The sequence below is a fragment of the Polyodon spathula genome, chromosome 13, assembly GCF_017654505.1.
Source record: "Polyodon spathula isolate WHYD16114869_AA chromosome 13, ASM1765450v1, whole genome shotgun sequence".
Lineage (NCBI taxonomy): Eukaryota > Metazoa > Chordata > Actinopteri > Acipenseriformes > Polyodontidae > Polyodon > Polyodon spathula.
Window position 1 is genome coordinate 34172146 of NC_054546.1, and position 17615 is coordinate 34189760.

General features: G+C 38.4%; 1 protein-coding gene across 1 annotated transcript in view; it reads left to right on the forward strand.

Moving 5' to 3' along the window:
- LOC121326075 (septin-7-like) overlaps positions 1-12883 on the forward strand; it is a 37991-nt gene extending 25108 nt beyond the window's left edge. The window contains exons 6-13 of the mRNA XM_041269227.1: positions 2657-2774; positions 5017-5109; positions 5429-5525; positions 10097-10148; positions 10420-10545; positions 11358-11493; positions 11731-11876; positions 12587-12883. Coding sequence (XP_041125161.1) covers positions 2657-2774; positions 5017-5109; positions 5429-5525; positions 10097-10148; positions 10420-10545; positions 11358-11493; positions 11731-11876; positions 12587-12626 — 808 coding nt within the window. The 3' untranslated portion in view covers positions 12627-12883. The remainder of the gene's footprint in view (positions 1-2656; positions 2775-5016; positions 5110-5428; positions 5526-10096; positions 10149-10419; positions 10546-11357; positions 11494-11730; positions 11877-12586) is intronic.
- The last annotated feature ends 4732 nt before the right edge of the window (positions 12884-17615 follow it).

Here is a 17615-nt window from a genome sequence, read left to right on the forward strand (position 1 = left end):
AAAGTCCATCTCTGGATAGATAGACATTCGATACCCATTGACTATAGCTTCCCAATGTTCAGTGAACATTAACTGTGTCACAGTGCTAAAGAAAATGCAGTCAAACAGCTTTCAAAAAGATTGCCTAGCATTTTTCATCCTCAGAGGTTTATTCAGTTTTTGTACTTCAAAGGAGACTGTCATTAGCATCTCCAATTAAACACAGAAGGTGGTACTCTGAGAGGTTCAACTCTGTGTGATCTCTGATGATTAATGCTGGCAATACAATATGTAGCTTTCCCCAAGTTGAGCCCCCTGTCAAATATACATGGTGCTAACAGCAGAATTCCAGCAAGACTTGCCTAATATATATTCCCAAAAGCAAGTGTGTCGGATACATTCCTTCAACAGGGAATACAGCATGGGATAGAGGGTAAAATATGTTTGCCATTTCTATTGTTTATGAATGCTATGAAAAAATCAAATACACATTTAAAAAAACATGTGCTTCTTTTTATATAGGACAATGAGAGATCTATGAAGTGATGGTAATACATTAGATAAGGTTTACTGGAATTATTATTTTGTGATCTTTGTGTACTTGAAGTTAACTTGTCAGGATTCCACGCACCATGTAATATCTAGTCAATAATATAATCAGTAATATACCATCAATACGTTTAGCTGTGCGAAGCATCTGAATCAAAGAAACAGGGTAGTGTATACCTTGATTCACATGACTACTTCTTACCCTATTTGTAAAAAGACCTTGAAAGTGACTGTTAGTGATTTTTGTAATTACATTTCCCATGTTTCTTTTCGCATTTCTGCATTTGTTAAAGAGGAACATATTCCATCAAGGTATGATCTGTGACATAATAGCTGAATTCATTTTGGGGGGGGGGGGTAGGTTCAAGGTCCTTCATTCTCCAAAAATTGCAAAACAACGTCTGTGTTGCTTTTGGGCCTGTCTGTTGGTGCTCTGACTGAAGTGCATGACAGACGGCCCATGCCTTTTTCAGTTTGAGGTTTGCATTCCTGACATATTTCCTTGGCTCTGCCTGCCTGCCTGCCAAGCACCAGGATGCAGAAAGGTTCCACCCGCTGAGGTCTGTAAAATAACAGGCCCTTTGTGTGTGTAAGGCTTTGAAAAAAAACATAGAAAGAAAGAAAGGAAAACTAGCCTCTTTTTTTTTCGGTTTCCTTTTGGCCTGGTGCCTCAGAATCCAGGCTGAAGTTAGCTGTTTTTAACATCTGTTTATTCTGTGTACCAGCCAAGTCTGAGACACCACAAGGCTGGTCCTTTTAAGGGAACATATGATTCTTTGCACTGTTTGGGAGGAAAAATAACAGAGTTTTAGTAAACAAGCCAGTTATTGCCTGGATTGGGTCCGAGACGTGGGCTGCAGTTTTTCTCCACCCTGAATGAGGGTCCGTGGTATTTAAATACATAGGACCAGATTCACATTGGCAGCTGTGTACATCTTTAAATAGTCCAGTAGGCCAATTAAAAACTTCTCGTTAACTTTTTTGCCATTTTTTGCAAGTGCTGTCAAATTTAATGGGTGTAAGGATGTGCAGTCATGAAAGTTGAATGAAAAATGTTTTTCTTTTACTGTAACAACACTTCCACAACATGTATATATTCAATTTTTCATTATGCTGCAGTGACAAGTATTTCAGAGAGCTGTAATAAAGAGTATGCAAAGCATATTCCCATAATGTACAGTTTAAATGGCTAATGCTGTGCCTGCTGCAATACTGTAAAATCTTGCTTGCTTTTATAGTGGAAATGTTTTGTTTTTTTATAGTGTTTTTTGTAGGTGAGATAAGATGTGGGTAAAAGCTGAGTCTGTCTCCTTTGCATAGTGGTTAAGATGCTCCCTTGCGGTGTGCGGGGTTGCCAGTTTGTGCCCAGCCACCGTCCTGTTCTGGAAACACTGTTACAACTTTACTGTTGTAAACGGATACTCTTACACAAACCATTTCAATGATCAGATTTATAATGGACTGATTATTTTCACTGGATTTAGTAAAATGACTTAATCTGTTGCTGAATAACTATATAAAAGCCCTGTATTTATAAACAGGGCAATGGAGTGAATGTAGCAGACACTAGTGTTAAATGCACGAAAGCCTGTCGCAATACCAGTGTAGAGCAGGAGTTCTGGGCTGTGAAGGGCAGCTGAGACAGTGCTTGTGACTGCATTAGAGAAACGGAACATCTCACTGCAGTGATCTCAATCGGACAGTTTTAGACAATGATGAAAGACTGCCTTGTTGTCTTTATGGGTATTTTCTGTTTCACCTTCTCCACTGAACTGAAGCCTTGTTTGTTCCCTTTTTCCCCAGTGAGTCTTTTTTTTTTCTTTTTTTTGGTTAAGACAAAAATCTATTCCATGCTTGTTGGTTTCTTTATAAGCAGTCTAGCGTGATAAACTGAATCTATTCAGCCTATAACAAGGAAGAACGGGGCGGGGGGTTGAGCTACCTAGTCATGTTGAGGCAGAATCTCATTCATCCTTCGTTCATCCAGGAATACTGTTTGGCCTGTTACAAACTGAGTAGAAAGTACACCATCTTCTGTGCTGTATTTTAATGAAGGCTTGCTCAGTAGCATAGTCCTTGAAGATGTGCCTTGTTTCTTCCTGTTATCCAACATGCTTCTCTCCCGCAGCCTGAAGCCCCTGGACATTGAGTTTATGAAGAGACTTCATGACAAAGTGAACGTCATTCCCCTGATTGCCAAAGCAGACACTCTCACCCCCGAAGAGTGCCAGCAGTTCAAGAAGCAGGTATGAAAAAAGATGCTTTTTAGCCAGCATTAACAAAATAAATGTTAGTAAGCTCTAGCTGGTCTTTAAGTGATTGTAGCTAACACTGTTCCAATAGCTTCAGTGGTCTCAGTAGTGCAGTTTTTAAAGAAACACGTGTTGTAGCAAACCTGGATTTTCATCCAGGTTTACCATAAGGGTTTTGTTGGAGAGAGAGGGAGAGGGAGAGAGACTCTGATAAGCATCATCGCATATCCAGATCACACTCCCTCCTGCAACAATGTGGGTTTCCTGTTCCCAACATTCCAATCCGAGCACAAGCATTGTTGCAGGGGGAGCATGCACTGAAATGCTGCTCCTCCTGATGAACATTCCGAAGTAAAGTGTGTGTGTGTGTGTGGAGGGTGGGGGGGGTTCTCGTTTGGTATATATATTTTACTACTAGGAACCGGACGAGCTTAGATTGGCCATATGGCCTCCTCTTGTTATATTGTGTGGTATAACACAGGATAGAGCACAGGATACAGCCCTGATAAAGTACTTGCAAACACTGCAGGGGCTTCTGTAGCACATCAAGTACATGTATGCACCAGGATTTCAAACTTGCGGTTTGTTTTAATTATATTGACAGTGCATTTTATAAGAAAAAATAAAAATAAATCACATGTGGGGTGGGTGATACCTGAACCACCTGTAATTTTAAGGAAAAAAATAAATAAAAATTGCGGGCATGTTGATGCGAACTGTATAAGTCATGCCCCACCTTCTCAATGAGAGGGTTATTCAGCAGCTTAATATTTCCAGAATTCACACAGTAGTATCCCATGACTTAATTAGTCCTTCACATATGTTGTGTTGATGTCATCATGTGAATTTAAGCAGTAATTTGCTTCAAAGGAAACAGTTCAAGCAAAAATAGCAGTCCTGGATGTGTGACTCATTCCTTAAAGGTCTATCACATGATTCTTTCCGAATGTTCAGAGGGTGTTAAGACACAGCACTCTGCCCGTTTCATCTGAGCTTTTGAGCGAGCTGTTGTCACACACATGTACACTCACACACTACTTCATTTACTCAACCGCTTTAAAAAAATGTTAAACATTATTTCATACACAAAACACCCATCCAGTGAAATCCATGACAACCTATAGACGGTAAATATAAAATTAGTAAATAACAACTTCCAGTAGAAGCAGAAAGGAGCTGCTGAATTAGCTGTACAGTATTTTCCTTCTAGTTTTAGCTTTATTAAGCAATCCAGCGAGACCCAGTTTTACTTCGGTTTTGAGATCAATCAGTTACTGGGAACCGGGCGAGCATTGATAGGGTGAACAACCTTTGAAAATGTAATACAATGATGCTCTTCCCGATTTGAATATTGACCTTTGTGGTGTAAACAATGGTCCTCGGCCAAAGGAGGGCTGGTGGATGCTCTGGATCGACGTGTATGACAGCGTGTTCCAGTTCCTGCCAGTATCCAGCAACTTCGTACAGCCAGCCATTGAAGAGGAGTGGGACAACATTCCACAGGCCACAATCAACAGCCTGATCAACTCTATGCGAAGGAGATGTGTCGTGCTGCATGAGGCAAATGGTGGTCACACCAGATACTGACTGGTTTTCTGATCCACGCCCCTACCTTTTTTTTTTAAGGTATCTGTGACCAACAGATGCATATCTGTATTCCCAGTCATGTGAAATCCTGTGCAGGCCTAATGAATTTATTTCAATTGACTGATTTCCTTATATGAACTGTAACTCTTTAAATCTTTGAAATTGTTGCATGTTGCGTTTTATATTTATGTTCAGTGTATATGCCAACGGTTCCTATACGATCGGGACAGTCCCGATTTCCTAGCAAATATCCCGCGTCCTGATGCATAGGAAGAAAGTCCCGATAATTTACACATTAGAAAAAAAAATCATGTATTCTGCACAGTAGTTGGTGAAAACCACACGCTGTGCTCTTCGTGCGGCTGATCTGCTGATCAATAACTTACTGGTATTCAAAGGTAAGAACGCTTAATTGTGTCTGTGTTTACTGCATGCTGGTTGTGCGGTGTTGAGTTGAGGGGATACGTCTATTATTATATGGTAGTGTTTTTTGCTTATGACCCCTCCGATGTGTATGATGTGTATAACTCCCCCCAGGGAACGAGTGTCCCACTGAACAGTTTCCAAATGTTGGCAAGTGTGCTTATTGTTAAGGTACTGAGTCTAGTTTGGAAATGAGATATTTAATGGTTCTTATTTTTTTTTCCAGATTATGAAGGAAATTCAGGAACACAAGATCAAGATTTACGAGTTCCCTGACTCGGAGGATGATGAAGATAGCAAAGTCATCCGGAAAATAAAGGTACAGTCCAGTGGGTGTATCTGGGGTGCATCTGGCAGTGTTCCAAAAGGGCACCTTTTTATATAAAAATTAATAATAATAATAATAATAATAATAATAACCATGGGGCCCCTGGAGCCTGACTCGGAGGGCCTCGGAAACAACATTGTCTCAGCAAAAATGTCTCTTGCAAAAAAAAAAAAAAAAGCAAGCTTCAAATGCCTTAGTAAGATGCTTCTGCCAAAGGGTGTATGTAAAGGTCTTTATTGTTAATCATTTGAAACCTTGATTTTCCATGAATGGCGGTTGGTATAACATGCTGCCATTGCTTTCGTTTAAGGAGAGGATGCCCCTAGCAGTGGTTGGCAGCAACGTGGTCATAGAGGTCAATGGAAAGAAGGTCAGAGGTCGCCAGTACCCTTGGGGAGTAGCGGAAGGTAGGCACTGGCCTTGTTTGTATTATTATAGGCTGTTCTTTTCAGTGCAATTCTACCATTTGCTGATAAAATACATGCAAAATCTGAATTGGTGATTCATCTATTGGTCTCATTCAGACAAGAATGAGGTAGATACCATTTTATTATTTTATTTTTAAAGTCCTAGAATTTAAAAGAAAGCAATGTTGTAATTGTATTAATTTATTTTTTATACTTTTGTTTATGATAGTTAAACAAACAGCATACTTGTAGATATCTGGAGAGCAGCAAGCAATCTTGCGATGTGTGACTTGCTCACAGCGGTGACAGATGAAAACCAGGTATGAGGGCTCGTAGTCTAGCGCATGACTCGAGAATCATGCAGCCGTCTGCTTCCAAATCTGGTGGGGCACTGGGGAACAACTTAGCTGTGGCTGACTGGGCAGCTGCACCAGTCTTCACACTGCCAGAAGGTATGGTGGTGCCAGATTTAGGGTTGAATGGATATTGTCCACAGTGGGATTTAGCAGTTAAACTAAATTTTTGTGACCCCTTTTTTAATTTTTTTAAGCAGTTCACTTCTGGTCTTAATTTTTTTTAATGAAGGTCTTTTTTTTTTTTTTTTGGTTCTTGAGTGTTAAACTAACATTCTCAGCCCCCACTTTTTTCATTCTTTTTCTGTCTTTTGTTTTCCATGACCGACAGATGGCATTTTTGGTAAATGAACCATCTCTTGTTTTTTTTCCTTCCGCATCCTACCCCTTTTGGATGTTTTTCTTTTTGGAATGGCATGTTCATTTGTTCTGCTACAGTTCGATCTCTTGGACGTTCATCTTTTCCTTGCACCCAAATTTCAGAACCTCTCCCTGGTGGTGCGTTAGTGCAACTGTTTCAAAATGACTCATTTCACAGGGAAGGATTAACTAAGAGCTCTATAGAAGCATAAGTTCTTCATTTTAATCAGGATGTGCTGACAGAAACAGAAAACAAAGGGAATCTAAACAACAGAGGAATATGTTATTTAAGATAATTTCATGTACCAGGTTGCTCTAACCTGCTACTTTTGGCAGACTGCTGGAGATGTGGCCAAACTAGAGACTTCCTCCATGACTGATGTCCAGAGCTCCAGTATCCGTACGGGTATTGTTATCTCCTGGTTGGGATGAAATCCCTTGTGATGGGTATATAGTTTAAATTCTTCCTTGTATATGGCGAAGGAAACTTGGTATTAACAATTTTGGCACAAGTTATTGAAAATCAATTTTGGAGTTTCGCTTGTGATTTACGGTAAACATTTCTTCCATGCTATTCTTTCCTTACTGTTGGTATAGATCAGGGTTTATAAACTGTGGCGGGAGTGTATGTTACTTTTATACTTGTTCATAGCATACAGATTCTGTTTATGAATGTGTAGATCTAGTGTTGGCTGCAGCTAAAAGGTGTGGTACCATGTATTGATTTGTAGACTGTATTCTGTTTATATATTTGTGACGTACTGATACACCACCATATATCCCAGGAATAAGATACTCTCAATAACTTCTGCCAAGTAAAATTAATGCCAAGTTTCATGACAATTGGATAAGCAATTACCTATGTACTTGCGTATGACCACCTCCACTATATCTCCTTCCAATTGATTCCATTCTCAACAGCAGCTAAAAGAATAATTCCAGGAAATCTTACCTATGCATTGCCACCACTTTGTAGCTGTCAAGTTTACCTTTGCTGCATGAAAGACATACCGATTAGATGGTAAACCATTAGATTTCTTAGTGTTATTTGTGAATAAAAATTGGTGTGGAGTTCTTTGTACATATTTGAATTATATACTTAAGGCTAGGATTACCTAAAGGAAATTAGAATTCCGATATTTTTCAGAAAACTAATTCCGATATCGTCATGTAAACACAGTTTTCAAAAAAATGTATCGGAATATTCCGAAAGTCAGTTTTCAGAAAACAGCACTTAGAGATTTTCCAAAAACTAACAAAATGTGTATCGTGTAAACATGCTTTCCGGAAAACTTATTGAAATAGCACACTGCGCATGTGCACACTTTGACAATTTTCTCCTGCATGTGATTTTAGAAAATGACGAAAATAATAATAATCTGTAGTCAGTCTGCATGCATCCATTTGTCTAGTTAGGGATAAATTAATACATTTGTTAAAGTCTGCACATGTTTTCCATTTTTAAAATGACGTGAGAGTTTAAAAAATAATGTGTGCAAAAGAAACTGGTAATATAGAACAGGAAGAGCTGTTGGAAAGGTTGATTGCACATTTTGGGGAATCTGAATAGACGTATAGGATAGTAATCTTTGAATTTAAGACCTGACACTTCGATAAAGCACCTGAGTTATTGGATTGGTCTTCGTTCGGTTGCAGAAATGTCCGGTCTGTTCAAACCCTACTTAGGCTATTAAAGTACTTTGCATTTGAAAATATCCTGTGTTTTCCAAAAACTTCAATCCATGTATACAGTTGAATTCTGATTAGATTTTCCATTGTTAATCATGTAAACACAGAAAAGTGACGTTTTAAGAAAATCAGTTTTTCTGATTCAGTTTTTGGAAAACGCTTTGTCATGTAAATGTACTGATAGTCAGAGCAAATGAATCCTAGGAGAAGGAGCCATTGTTTACTTTGAAGAGACTCGTTGTGAAATCGCAGTGACTACTGGGACTTGGCATTCCTGTAAAATAATTAAATCATACACCAAGTATGTTAGTAAAATAAATGCCCTACCACAGCTGCTGTTACAAAATAAAGTAAATAACTGACAATGACTATACAGATTTAAATCCATGCATAACTTCAAAGACTAAATACTAAAGTCAAGCAGACAAATGTTTTGGTTTGAGCCTTCATTGTGCCTGTCTACTTGAAGTCTTACCTTCAGTGTACAAATCTAGGTGAGACACTCCTTATCTCCCAAATTCTGAAATAGAATGTCCTAACCAAGTGTCCTCACAATTGTATAAACCGTATTTAACTCTAAGTCGTGCCACATGTAAAGTCACCTCCATTGTATCCCTGTTGTCAGGGATGTGCATTGTGGGTATAATAAAAGCAAGATGGAAGTGATGGTTAATACTATGGGTGGTGCATATGGCTATAGGGGACACCATCTGCTGGCAGTCAACAAGCTGCCCTGCAGTGTTAACAGGAATTGTCAGTGGAGAGTGAATTTCAAGGAAGTTTGTCAGGATTGCTTTGCTTTTGTTCCACTTGGGAAACACACTGTTCTGGGTCAGATGTCACTTCCCATTTTGTATCCTGAAAGTGGTACATTTATATGATAAATACATTGCTGCTATACCATGCTGAAATAGTCTACTTTTATAATCACCCTGTATAAGATGCAGTTGAACAAAGATTGGACTAAACTCAAAATATCTCCATTATGCATGGGTGTGCTTATTACTGTGGTCACACGTGGCATCTTTTTAAAAACATAAAGTGCAATTTAAAAGGGTTGTAACCCTCTGCAGCCTTGCACATTCATCATCATTGTTTTGAGGTAAATCTTGGTAAGGCAGCGCTGGAAGAAACACAGCACTAATTGGCCTCTGATTGTCCATACTCAGGAATGATAAACCTATCATGTTGTCCAGAGATCTCTGCTTCTTGTTTTGGGGCTGAACAACCACACATCGAAGCAAAGACTAGTTTTGTATCATCCCTATCATACCGAGGTGATTCTGTTCTTATGATGGAGGAATGCTGTGTTCTATTGAAGTCCACCTGGACCACCCTGCTGTACGAGATCAGGTGCCGCGAGGGGGACACCCCTTTATAGAGTGCTTGATCCCCATCGTAAACACCCAGGTTGTCTCGGACAGTTCCGAACCTGTCGGAGCAGGCTGAGCAGGGATTCCTAACAATGTGGTCTCAGCAATTGCCTGTGCCTCAAGCTGCATCCTGCAGCTGTCAATGCCGGAGGCATGAGCAATGCCACTACTTTTCTGGAAAGCTACCTTTTAAATGGTTGATTTCTTACTGGCTTAGGCAAGCCCAAGGTTATTGTGACAGAAGTGCAACGTGATCAGTGATTTATGACTATGTGGTCATGCACTTTTTTTGGTTTCTTATGAGCCCAGGGGCTCCCAATTATAAATTAGCTTATAGCTGAGTCTGGGTATAATACATCTTGGGACTTGAATGTTAAAAATTGTACATTGTCCCTGTTAAATAAAACATTTGATGATGAACTGTGGCCATTGAACGCTTGTAGTGGCAAACAAATGTGCTTCTAAAAGTCTGTCTACAATGGTTTCTCTGTGCCAAAAAATTGTTTCCTAGAGTTCTTCAATACAAAGTTTATGTCCCTGTAGCAGGGGCATGAAAAAGGAAATGACCTTGTACCAGTGCATTGTCTGTTTCCTTCCATTTTTGACAGCTTTGACAGCTGACTTGGAGCCAAAAGGAAACTACATAAAGAGACAATGGATTGGTTTGTTTCTGTTGAACGTGGCGTGTCAGAGATTTATCTGTGAGGTTTTTGTTCAGCTGAAGACACCAGATTGTAATCTTTGCCATCTCGTTGGCACAGATGGTAATTTTATGGAATGCTTTCTTCTCTTTCAGTTGAAAATGGTGAACACTGTGACTTCACAATTCTACGCAACATGCTGATCAGGTAACTGCATTTTAGCTCCAGTTTACCCCATATTGACATTCCATGAGCTCTTTCATTCTCGCTATAAGAGAAACACAAATAGCACAGTCTCCTACTATGGTTCCCAACTATAAAGTTCCAGTGTAAAGGGAGAGATCTGTAATAGAAATGTGTTCTTTTTCGACTTGTTTTAATAATGGACAGTGGTTTGATGCAACCTGGATGGCAGTATTGAAATGTGGTGCATCGTGAGTATTTTTTAGACCAATGACGAGTATTTTTCTGTGCTCAGGACACACATGCAGGATCTGAAGGACGTCACAAACAATGTGCACTACGAGAACTACAGGAGCAGGAAGCTGGCTGCTGTCACATGCAACGGAGTTGATGCCACCAAGACCAAGGGGCAGCTCACCAAGTAAGCCTGTCGTAGTTGTGCTTCGTTGTGAAGGGAGCATATTCAGTGTTTTTATTTCCTTAAAGGAATTGCAGCTTACAAAATAATTCCATAAATCTTACCTAGTTTGCACTTCTATTGGCTGCATAAGTTTAGAAAGAAACACGCATTGCAGCAACACATTTTCATTTTAAAAGCGGATATCTGGTACTAATTTAGCTTGGAGGCAGTTCTCTTTCTAAACCTTATTCACAGGATCTGATACACTTGCACTTCATTTCACCTCAAGCTTGTCTTCTGGATTGAAACATGTTACTGGCTGGAATGCATGTCAGTCAATATGAGAAGCAGGTGGTTGGTTGGTTAGTGACAGGAAAAAGCCATTGACTGGGTGGGGACATTTCACACTTTATATAATATGACCAAACAAATGAAACACTAACTGAAAGCATGGTTTGCAAATATTTGTTTGTTTGTTTATTTATTTATTTATTTATTTTAAACTAAGTGTAGTAGCCGATGCACATGTTGTGTTCAGTTTATGTTTTGTTATTTCCAAACTGGACATTTTAAGACCTGTATAAGGAATGGAAGTGCACAACAGATGAGATTTATTGAATTATTGTGTAAGCTACAAACACTTTAATACACTTGTATAGAACCGGTCTTTAATCTCTTGTAATACCACGTGTTGTTGCCTAAGTAATAGATATAGAAAACAGTTGTTTACACTCATCAGAAAGCAACCTTAATATAGCCACAAAAAACATTTTGATACTTGAAAAAAGTAAGGTAGACTAGCCCAGAGCTGACTCTGTGTATCCTGTATCCAGGAGCCCCCTAGCTCAGATGGAGGAGGAGCGGAGGGAACACGTGACAAAGATGAAGAAAATGGAAACGGAGATGGAGCAAGTCTTTGAGATGAAGGTCAAAGAAAAGAAACAAAAACTAAAGGATTCAGAAGCTGAGGTAATTCCAGTTCCATCAGGTTGCTATCTGTCTGACTCCTGACCTTTTCTCTTCCATCCTCCTGTATCTTGTAAACCCTCTCCCTGCTTTCCCTCTTTTTGTTTCCTTCCTCTTTCAATGCTAGCCTTGCTTCCTCTTGCTGTTTCTCTCCAATCTTGCTCCTCTCCCAAATCCTTCTCCGCCTCTCACTCTCACTCTCTGTCTCTGATGCCCCTTCGCTGTGCTCTCCTCCCTCAGCTGGAGCGCCGGCACGAGCAGATGAAGAAGAACCTGGATGCTCAGTACAAGGAACTGGAGGAAAAACGCAAGCAGTATGAGGAGGAGAAGGTGTCCTGGGAGGCCCAGCAACGCATCCTGGAGCAACAGAAACTCGATGCCTCAAAGTAAGGGTCTCCTGCCAAAAACACTTCCAGTGAAACGAGAGCGTCAAGGACAGGATATCCCAAGTTCAGATATCGTCTTGGTGTGATATCTAGCATCAGCTAGGGTCTAGAGTTAGCAAGGGCACATGTTTTACACATCATATGAGGTGCGTGCTTCACAGAGGGTTATACAAAGATGTGCAACGAAACAGGTGACTTTTTTCAGATTTTTATTGGCAAAAACAGAGTAAACAGTTTTATCATGTCAGATAATCGGGGGTGGCATTAGTGTTTATTGTTGATTTTTAAACCTAAAAACATTCATTATGCAATTTACCAATTACAAATAAATAGACATGTTTTTTTTTTTTCCATTGTTGCTCCTCAGTGTCTTTTTAAACAGGCTAAGATCTGCTTGTCAAACATGTATCATAGAGCAAAATAATTTGTAGCAACTGTAGGCCATGAGTAATGGGGTCAACAGCTTGTATTGTGTGGAGGTGCTGGGCACGTTGTTGGTCACATGACCAACTTTGGACATGGAGTGCTGTTGTTCCATTGCTCTGTAGCACATGCTTTCTTATCCTGGCATATCTGTGAACTAGTAAAATCAAATGTACCGCAAAATCTATGCACCCTGAGTAACCGTGTACAAGGAGGTCTGAACCCATCTGTCTACAGAATGAAAGAGCTGCTGTCTGACCAGATACATTTCTTTACTTTCTCTCCAGAACAATGGAAAAGAACAAGAAGAAGGGGAAGATCTTCTGAGATGCTGGCCCTGGCCCTTTAAACGTGAAGTTTCCTTTTACATCACTGCTTTCCTTTTGGTCACTAACAATAAAGCAGGCTTGCATCCCACACAGAAATACCTAGACAAGTCTTGAACGTCCACACATCCAAACACCCACTGCGACGCACCATGCTGATGTATTTACCCACACACCCCTCGCAGGACTACAGTGTGCCATTGGTCTGGCTCTAACAGATGTCTAAAATTCCCATTGTATCTATGGAGCTCTCTGTCTTTTTTTGTATGTGTGGGGAGCGTCCTGTTGTCCCTTTGTGGAGTGGGTTGAGTTACATGCTAGTCACAGGGAACACATGAGGGGTACTCCCCCCTGCGGGGGTTAGGAGGGGGGGGGGGGGTTATTATTATTATTATTATTATTATTATTATTATTATTACAATATGTTGCACAGACATACAGCTTTCAAAAACCAGCTGGATTCTTCATTACTTATTTGGACTTTATTGTTGCTCTGATGATATTAGGAATTCCTTAAACGTCAGGATTTTCTTAATAAATACAAAGTTAAATGGGTGTTACAGCTTTCTTTTTAAATATGTATTTTTTTAGTCCTCAGGAAAGGTGAGCGCACCTTAGAGAGAAGTGCAACCGATCCCCAACTGCCACTTTTTGTTTTATTGCCCTGTTTTTGTGACAGTAAATAAGCAAATTCTGAAGATTCTTATTGAAAGTGATTTTTTTTGATGCAGCTTGGTGTTAATCTGCGCTAAACACATTGAACAAGGTCTTCGCTGCCAACAGTTTATCAAGGTCCCCGTGATAGCCTTTAAAAAAACACACACACACACACATATATATATATATATACACACACACATACACATAGCAAAAAGTGTCAATGATGTTGGCACATTTTATACTTTTGATTCTGTTTTTTTAGTCCCCTATTCTTTCTTGTGTCTCCCTCCTTGTTCAATGCTTTTTTGGATGTGTGAGATGGGTAGTTCCACTGTTAACTGGTCAGCACAAGGGACCACACATGTCTCCTGTATTGCTGTGCTAAGGAGATCTCAGACCACATCTGTTATATTGCCCGTCAAAGGAGAGCATGCCATTTTATGTGGTTATTTTCTCTTGAATTCTTTGGTTAGGAGAGTTTCATGTATATGTATTTTTCTTGTTTTAACCATTTTTTAAAATGTCTGATTTGATTATTTTTATATATATATTTATATATATATATATATATATATATATATATATATATATATATATATATATATATATATATATAAATTATAGCGTTGTTTGATCAGCCGGGTATGTTTTGATATTTCTTTTAAATATTTCTTATATAATAAATTTATTTATATGAAAAAACCATTAAAAAAAAAAAAAAAAAACTGTTACAAAAACAAATGACTCAACAGAACTTTTCAACAGAAAATATGCATGGAGGATCTCGCTGTACAGTAGTGTGAACAATGGGACACAATATTTATCACCTACAGAAATTCAGGTGAATCTTTCACATCTGTTGAATTTTGAACTTGTGTTGCGTTTATTACCCTTTCATCCTGCAGTCTCTCTATGCTGCTCATTCTCTCTGCTGTTCCCTTTTTACCATTCTGTTCCAGTGTTCAGTTTGTACAGTCCAAATGATATTGCTGAGTAAAATAATTGAATACCAAGAATGCACAAAACGTTATGTCATCATACATGGAGTGAGTGAGCATTGTGAAACCATGGCTTCAAACATCTATCATGTCACAAACATACTGTTATGAGGTGGCTGTGCTGTTTTTGAAACTTGTGTTCTAATTAATGCGCCCCCTTTTTATAATGATAGATTTGGGAACCATTTACAAGACCATGCTGTTTGTGTTGAGCCTTATAAGGAGAAAGTGGTAATGGAATGTCATTATGGGGCACATGAGGCACAAACATATCACCTTGTGGCAGGCTGGCGAGTGGATAGAGGCCCAGAGACAGTCTGCAGTTCAAAAAAAATACTAATTTTATTATAAATAATACAAAATAAAGTGCAATTATAAAGGGATTTAAACACAAATAAAGGTTTCCAGGCTGGGCAATGCCTTCACTGGATTTAGCAAAATTTCAAAAATACAAACACCAACCTGCTTCCTCAGCTCCCTCCTCCCAAATGAGAAGTAGAGGCCTCTTGTTATGTCAGGTGGCTGGGCACTGATTGATCGTTAATTAACCCAATCAACTAATCAACCCCAGCCACCTGAACACAATAAACCCAGGCAGGTAGGGGAAATTAACCACATCCCTGGCAATTTAAAAAGGGCAGAGCTTTGCTCTGCCACACACTTTATAACTGGTTCTGGAAGGTCAACTAATAGACGGGGGCCATTGTATAAGAAGGTGGGGCAAATATAATAATACAAATAAATAATTAAATGGGTTTTTAGCAGTCTGAAAATACTGTGCTTTCAAACCTGTTATTTTCATGCTACTTCTTCATAAGGGATGTGTCCGAGACCTGGGTGCAGAATTGCAGCTCTGTTTAAAAAAGATCATTGTTGTTTCTGAGCCTGTGTGTATAACCCACATGAATCTGGAAAACCTGCCGCTTCAGATTGGAAGAAGGTTTAACTCTGTTCTTTTGCTTGACATTTGGCAGCATCTGAAAATAATTCTAATATTACTATACCAGGCTGAACTGAAATTAAACAACTTGTGTTTTAGAAGCAATTCCAGCCAAATGACTTGAGTGATCAGTTCGATACAGTAGATGTGCATGTGTGGAGAAGAGCAGATTTTCACTAGCAAGTGGCCTTTAGAAGCACTTTTTGGATGTTTTGCTGGTATCCGGTGGTTATAATTAGTAGATTCTAACTTTGAGATAGATGAATATATATATATATATATATATATATATATATATATATATATATATATATATATATATATATATATGTGTGTGTGTGTTGTGTGTTTGTGTAATTCGTAGGCCCGCTGCTTCCTATTAACTTTAAGATACTGCATTTCCTCACCATGACAATCCCAGGTCTCTTGTGAAAAACACTCTTGTCCACCTGCGGCAAAACAATAGCTTGTGTATGTTTCTGAGATTTGCCTGTCATTTCAAGTGAACTGTTTGTATATGATAGAAGTGTTGTAATACCCCCCCCCAAAAAAAAAAAAAAGATAACCAACTAGAAAAAAAAATACATTTTTATGGTGCTTTTGTGCATTTTCACATTTCACATATATATATATATATAAACCCAAACTTATTCTACACGTTTTAAGAATGCTTCTAATTTTATTATGTTTTTCCATGTCTAGAGTGAAGGCTTTAGTATATTCCTATAGTGGTTTGAAACTTAAATGATTGCAAAAAAGTGTAAAAAAAAAAAAAAAAAAAATTTGCAACAAAGATTTCTTATGCAGAGACTTGGAAGGTACGTGTGGAGAGAAGCATGAAAAGTTAAGTAAGAGTCAGGCCAAAGTTTAAACTTTGCATGAAACAGGCACAGCTTGTTTTGGCAATTGTTTCCAATCAATACTCCTCATGTACAAAGACCAAGAAATAAAATCTAAACATTCCTCGTTTGACTTTAAAATGTCACTTTTACAAACACTCAGCTACTGCAAATGTAGCTAATGTTCCAGTTTGCTCGACAAACCTGAAATGGAATTCAGCTTGTGCCATTGAAAATGCATTATTTCAAGGCTGATCAGCAGAAGAGACGACCGTGTCCGTTCTGAAAATGATGTCAAATATCTGTTAATCAACTAATTGTGGCAGCTTGTGGTCATGTTTTTATGCTCTTTAAAAAAAAGAAAAAAAACTATCCCAATGTGTTTTCCCCCCCAATTCATTTAGAATGAAAGCTGTAGCATACAGTGCTTTTAGAACTCCTTCAGGCTTTGTTCTCATGGTTGAACACTATACAAAGTCATGTTAATGCCGTAACTGTCTCAACCAGCTGTTATATTCTTGTGTGTGCTTCTTCTCCCATAGGACTTTAAATGTAACATCTAGTTGTCTCACTCAGTCCCTTCTAATCTTTATGCAAATAAATGTTAGAGTGCAGGCGTTGCTGTTCACAGAACAGGTCTAATCCATTCTTAAAGACTATAGCTTGGTTTAAAGTGATAACTTGTTTTTTTTCTGTGTTTAACAAGATTGATCTCCTGAATGGAATAGTTCTGCACACGCCAAACCTAAACCCCTTTAGCATTGTTAGGTATAAATGATTTGTTGTTTGTTTGTTTTTTTTTTTTATGTATACTGTTTTCACCTATTCAGCTGAATTTTTTGCATTTTGATAGCTCCTGGTTTCTTTTTTTAATTGTACATTATTAATATTAAACATTAAGTTTTACGCAATTGTTTCCTGGGTGATGGTTTTGTTTAAACTGATTGAGACGCATGTTTGAGGTGCACTTGCCTTAGTTGAAGACTTTCAAAACCATTTCTTTTAAAATACATTTGATAGTGACTCAAGTATCATTAGAAACTAACAATTTGGATGATGATGACCAGATCCAATCTTTCTGTAAATGTTAAATCCTATTTCATGCACCTCATTGCAAATATAAGGGTTAAAAGGATTTGAAAAAATTAATCAACACTTTATGCACAACAGAGAAACCGACAGGGGTGGGCAAAATACTAAGAAAAATATGTGATAGAATTTTCTATAATTCTATGAATTATAGAAAATAGGTTGGCAGTAATTTAGTATATTGTGGTATACACCAAAATGTTTTCATAATAAGTTATCTGACAATGCTAGTATTGTCTGAATAAGCTCTATGTCACTAACTTACATCCTCCACCACAGCTGTACATTCTAAATTCGAGCTATTGGTATGATGAAACGTTGACTATGACTATATTAATTGTGTACAGAATAGTATCGAATAAGAATGGGTAATTAAATATTTAATCACAATGTAATAAGGCTATCATAGACCAGATATAGGCTGTTCAAAAATGTTAGTGTGACATACAGACACCTCTGTATAC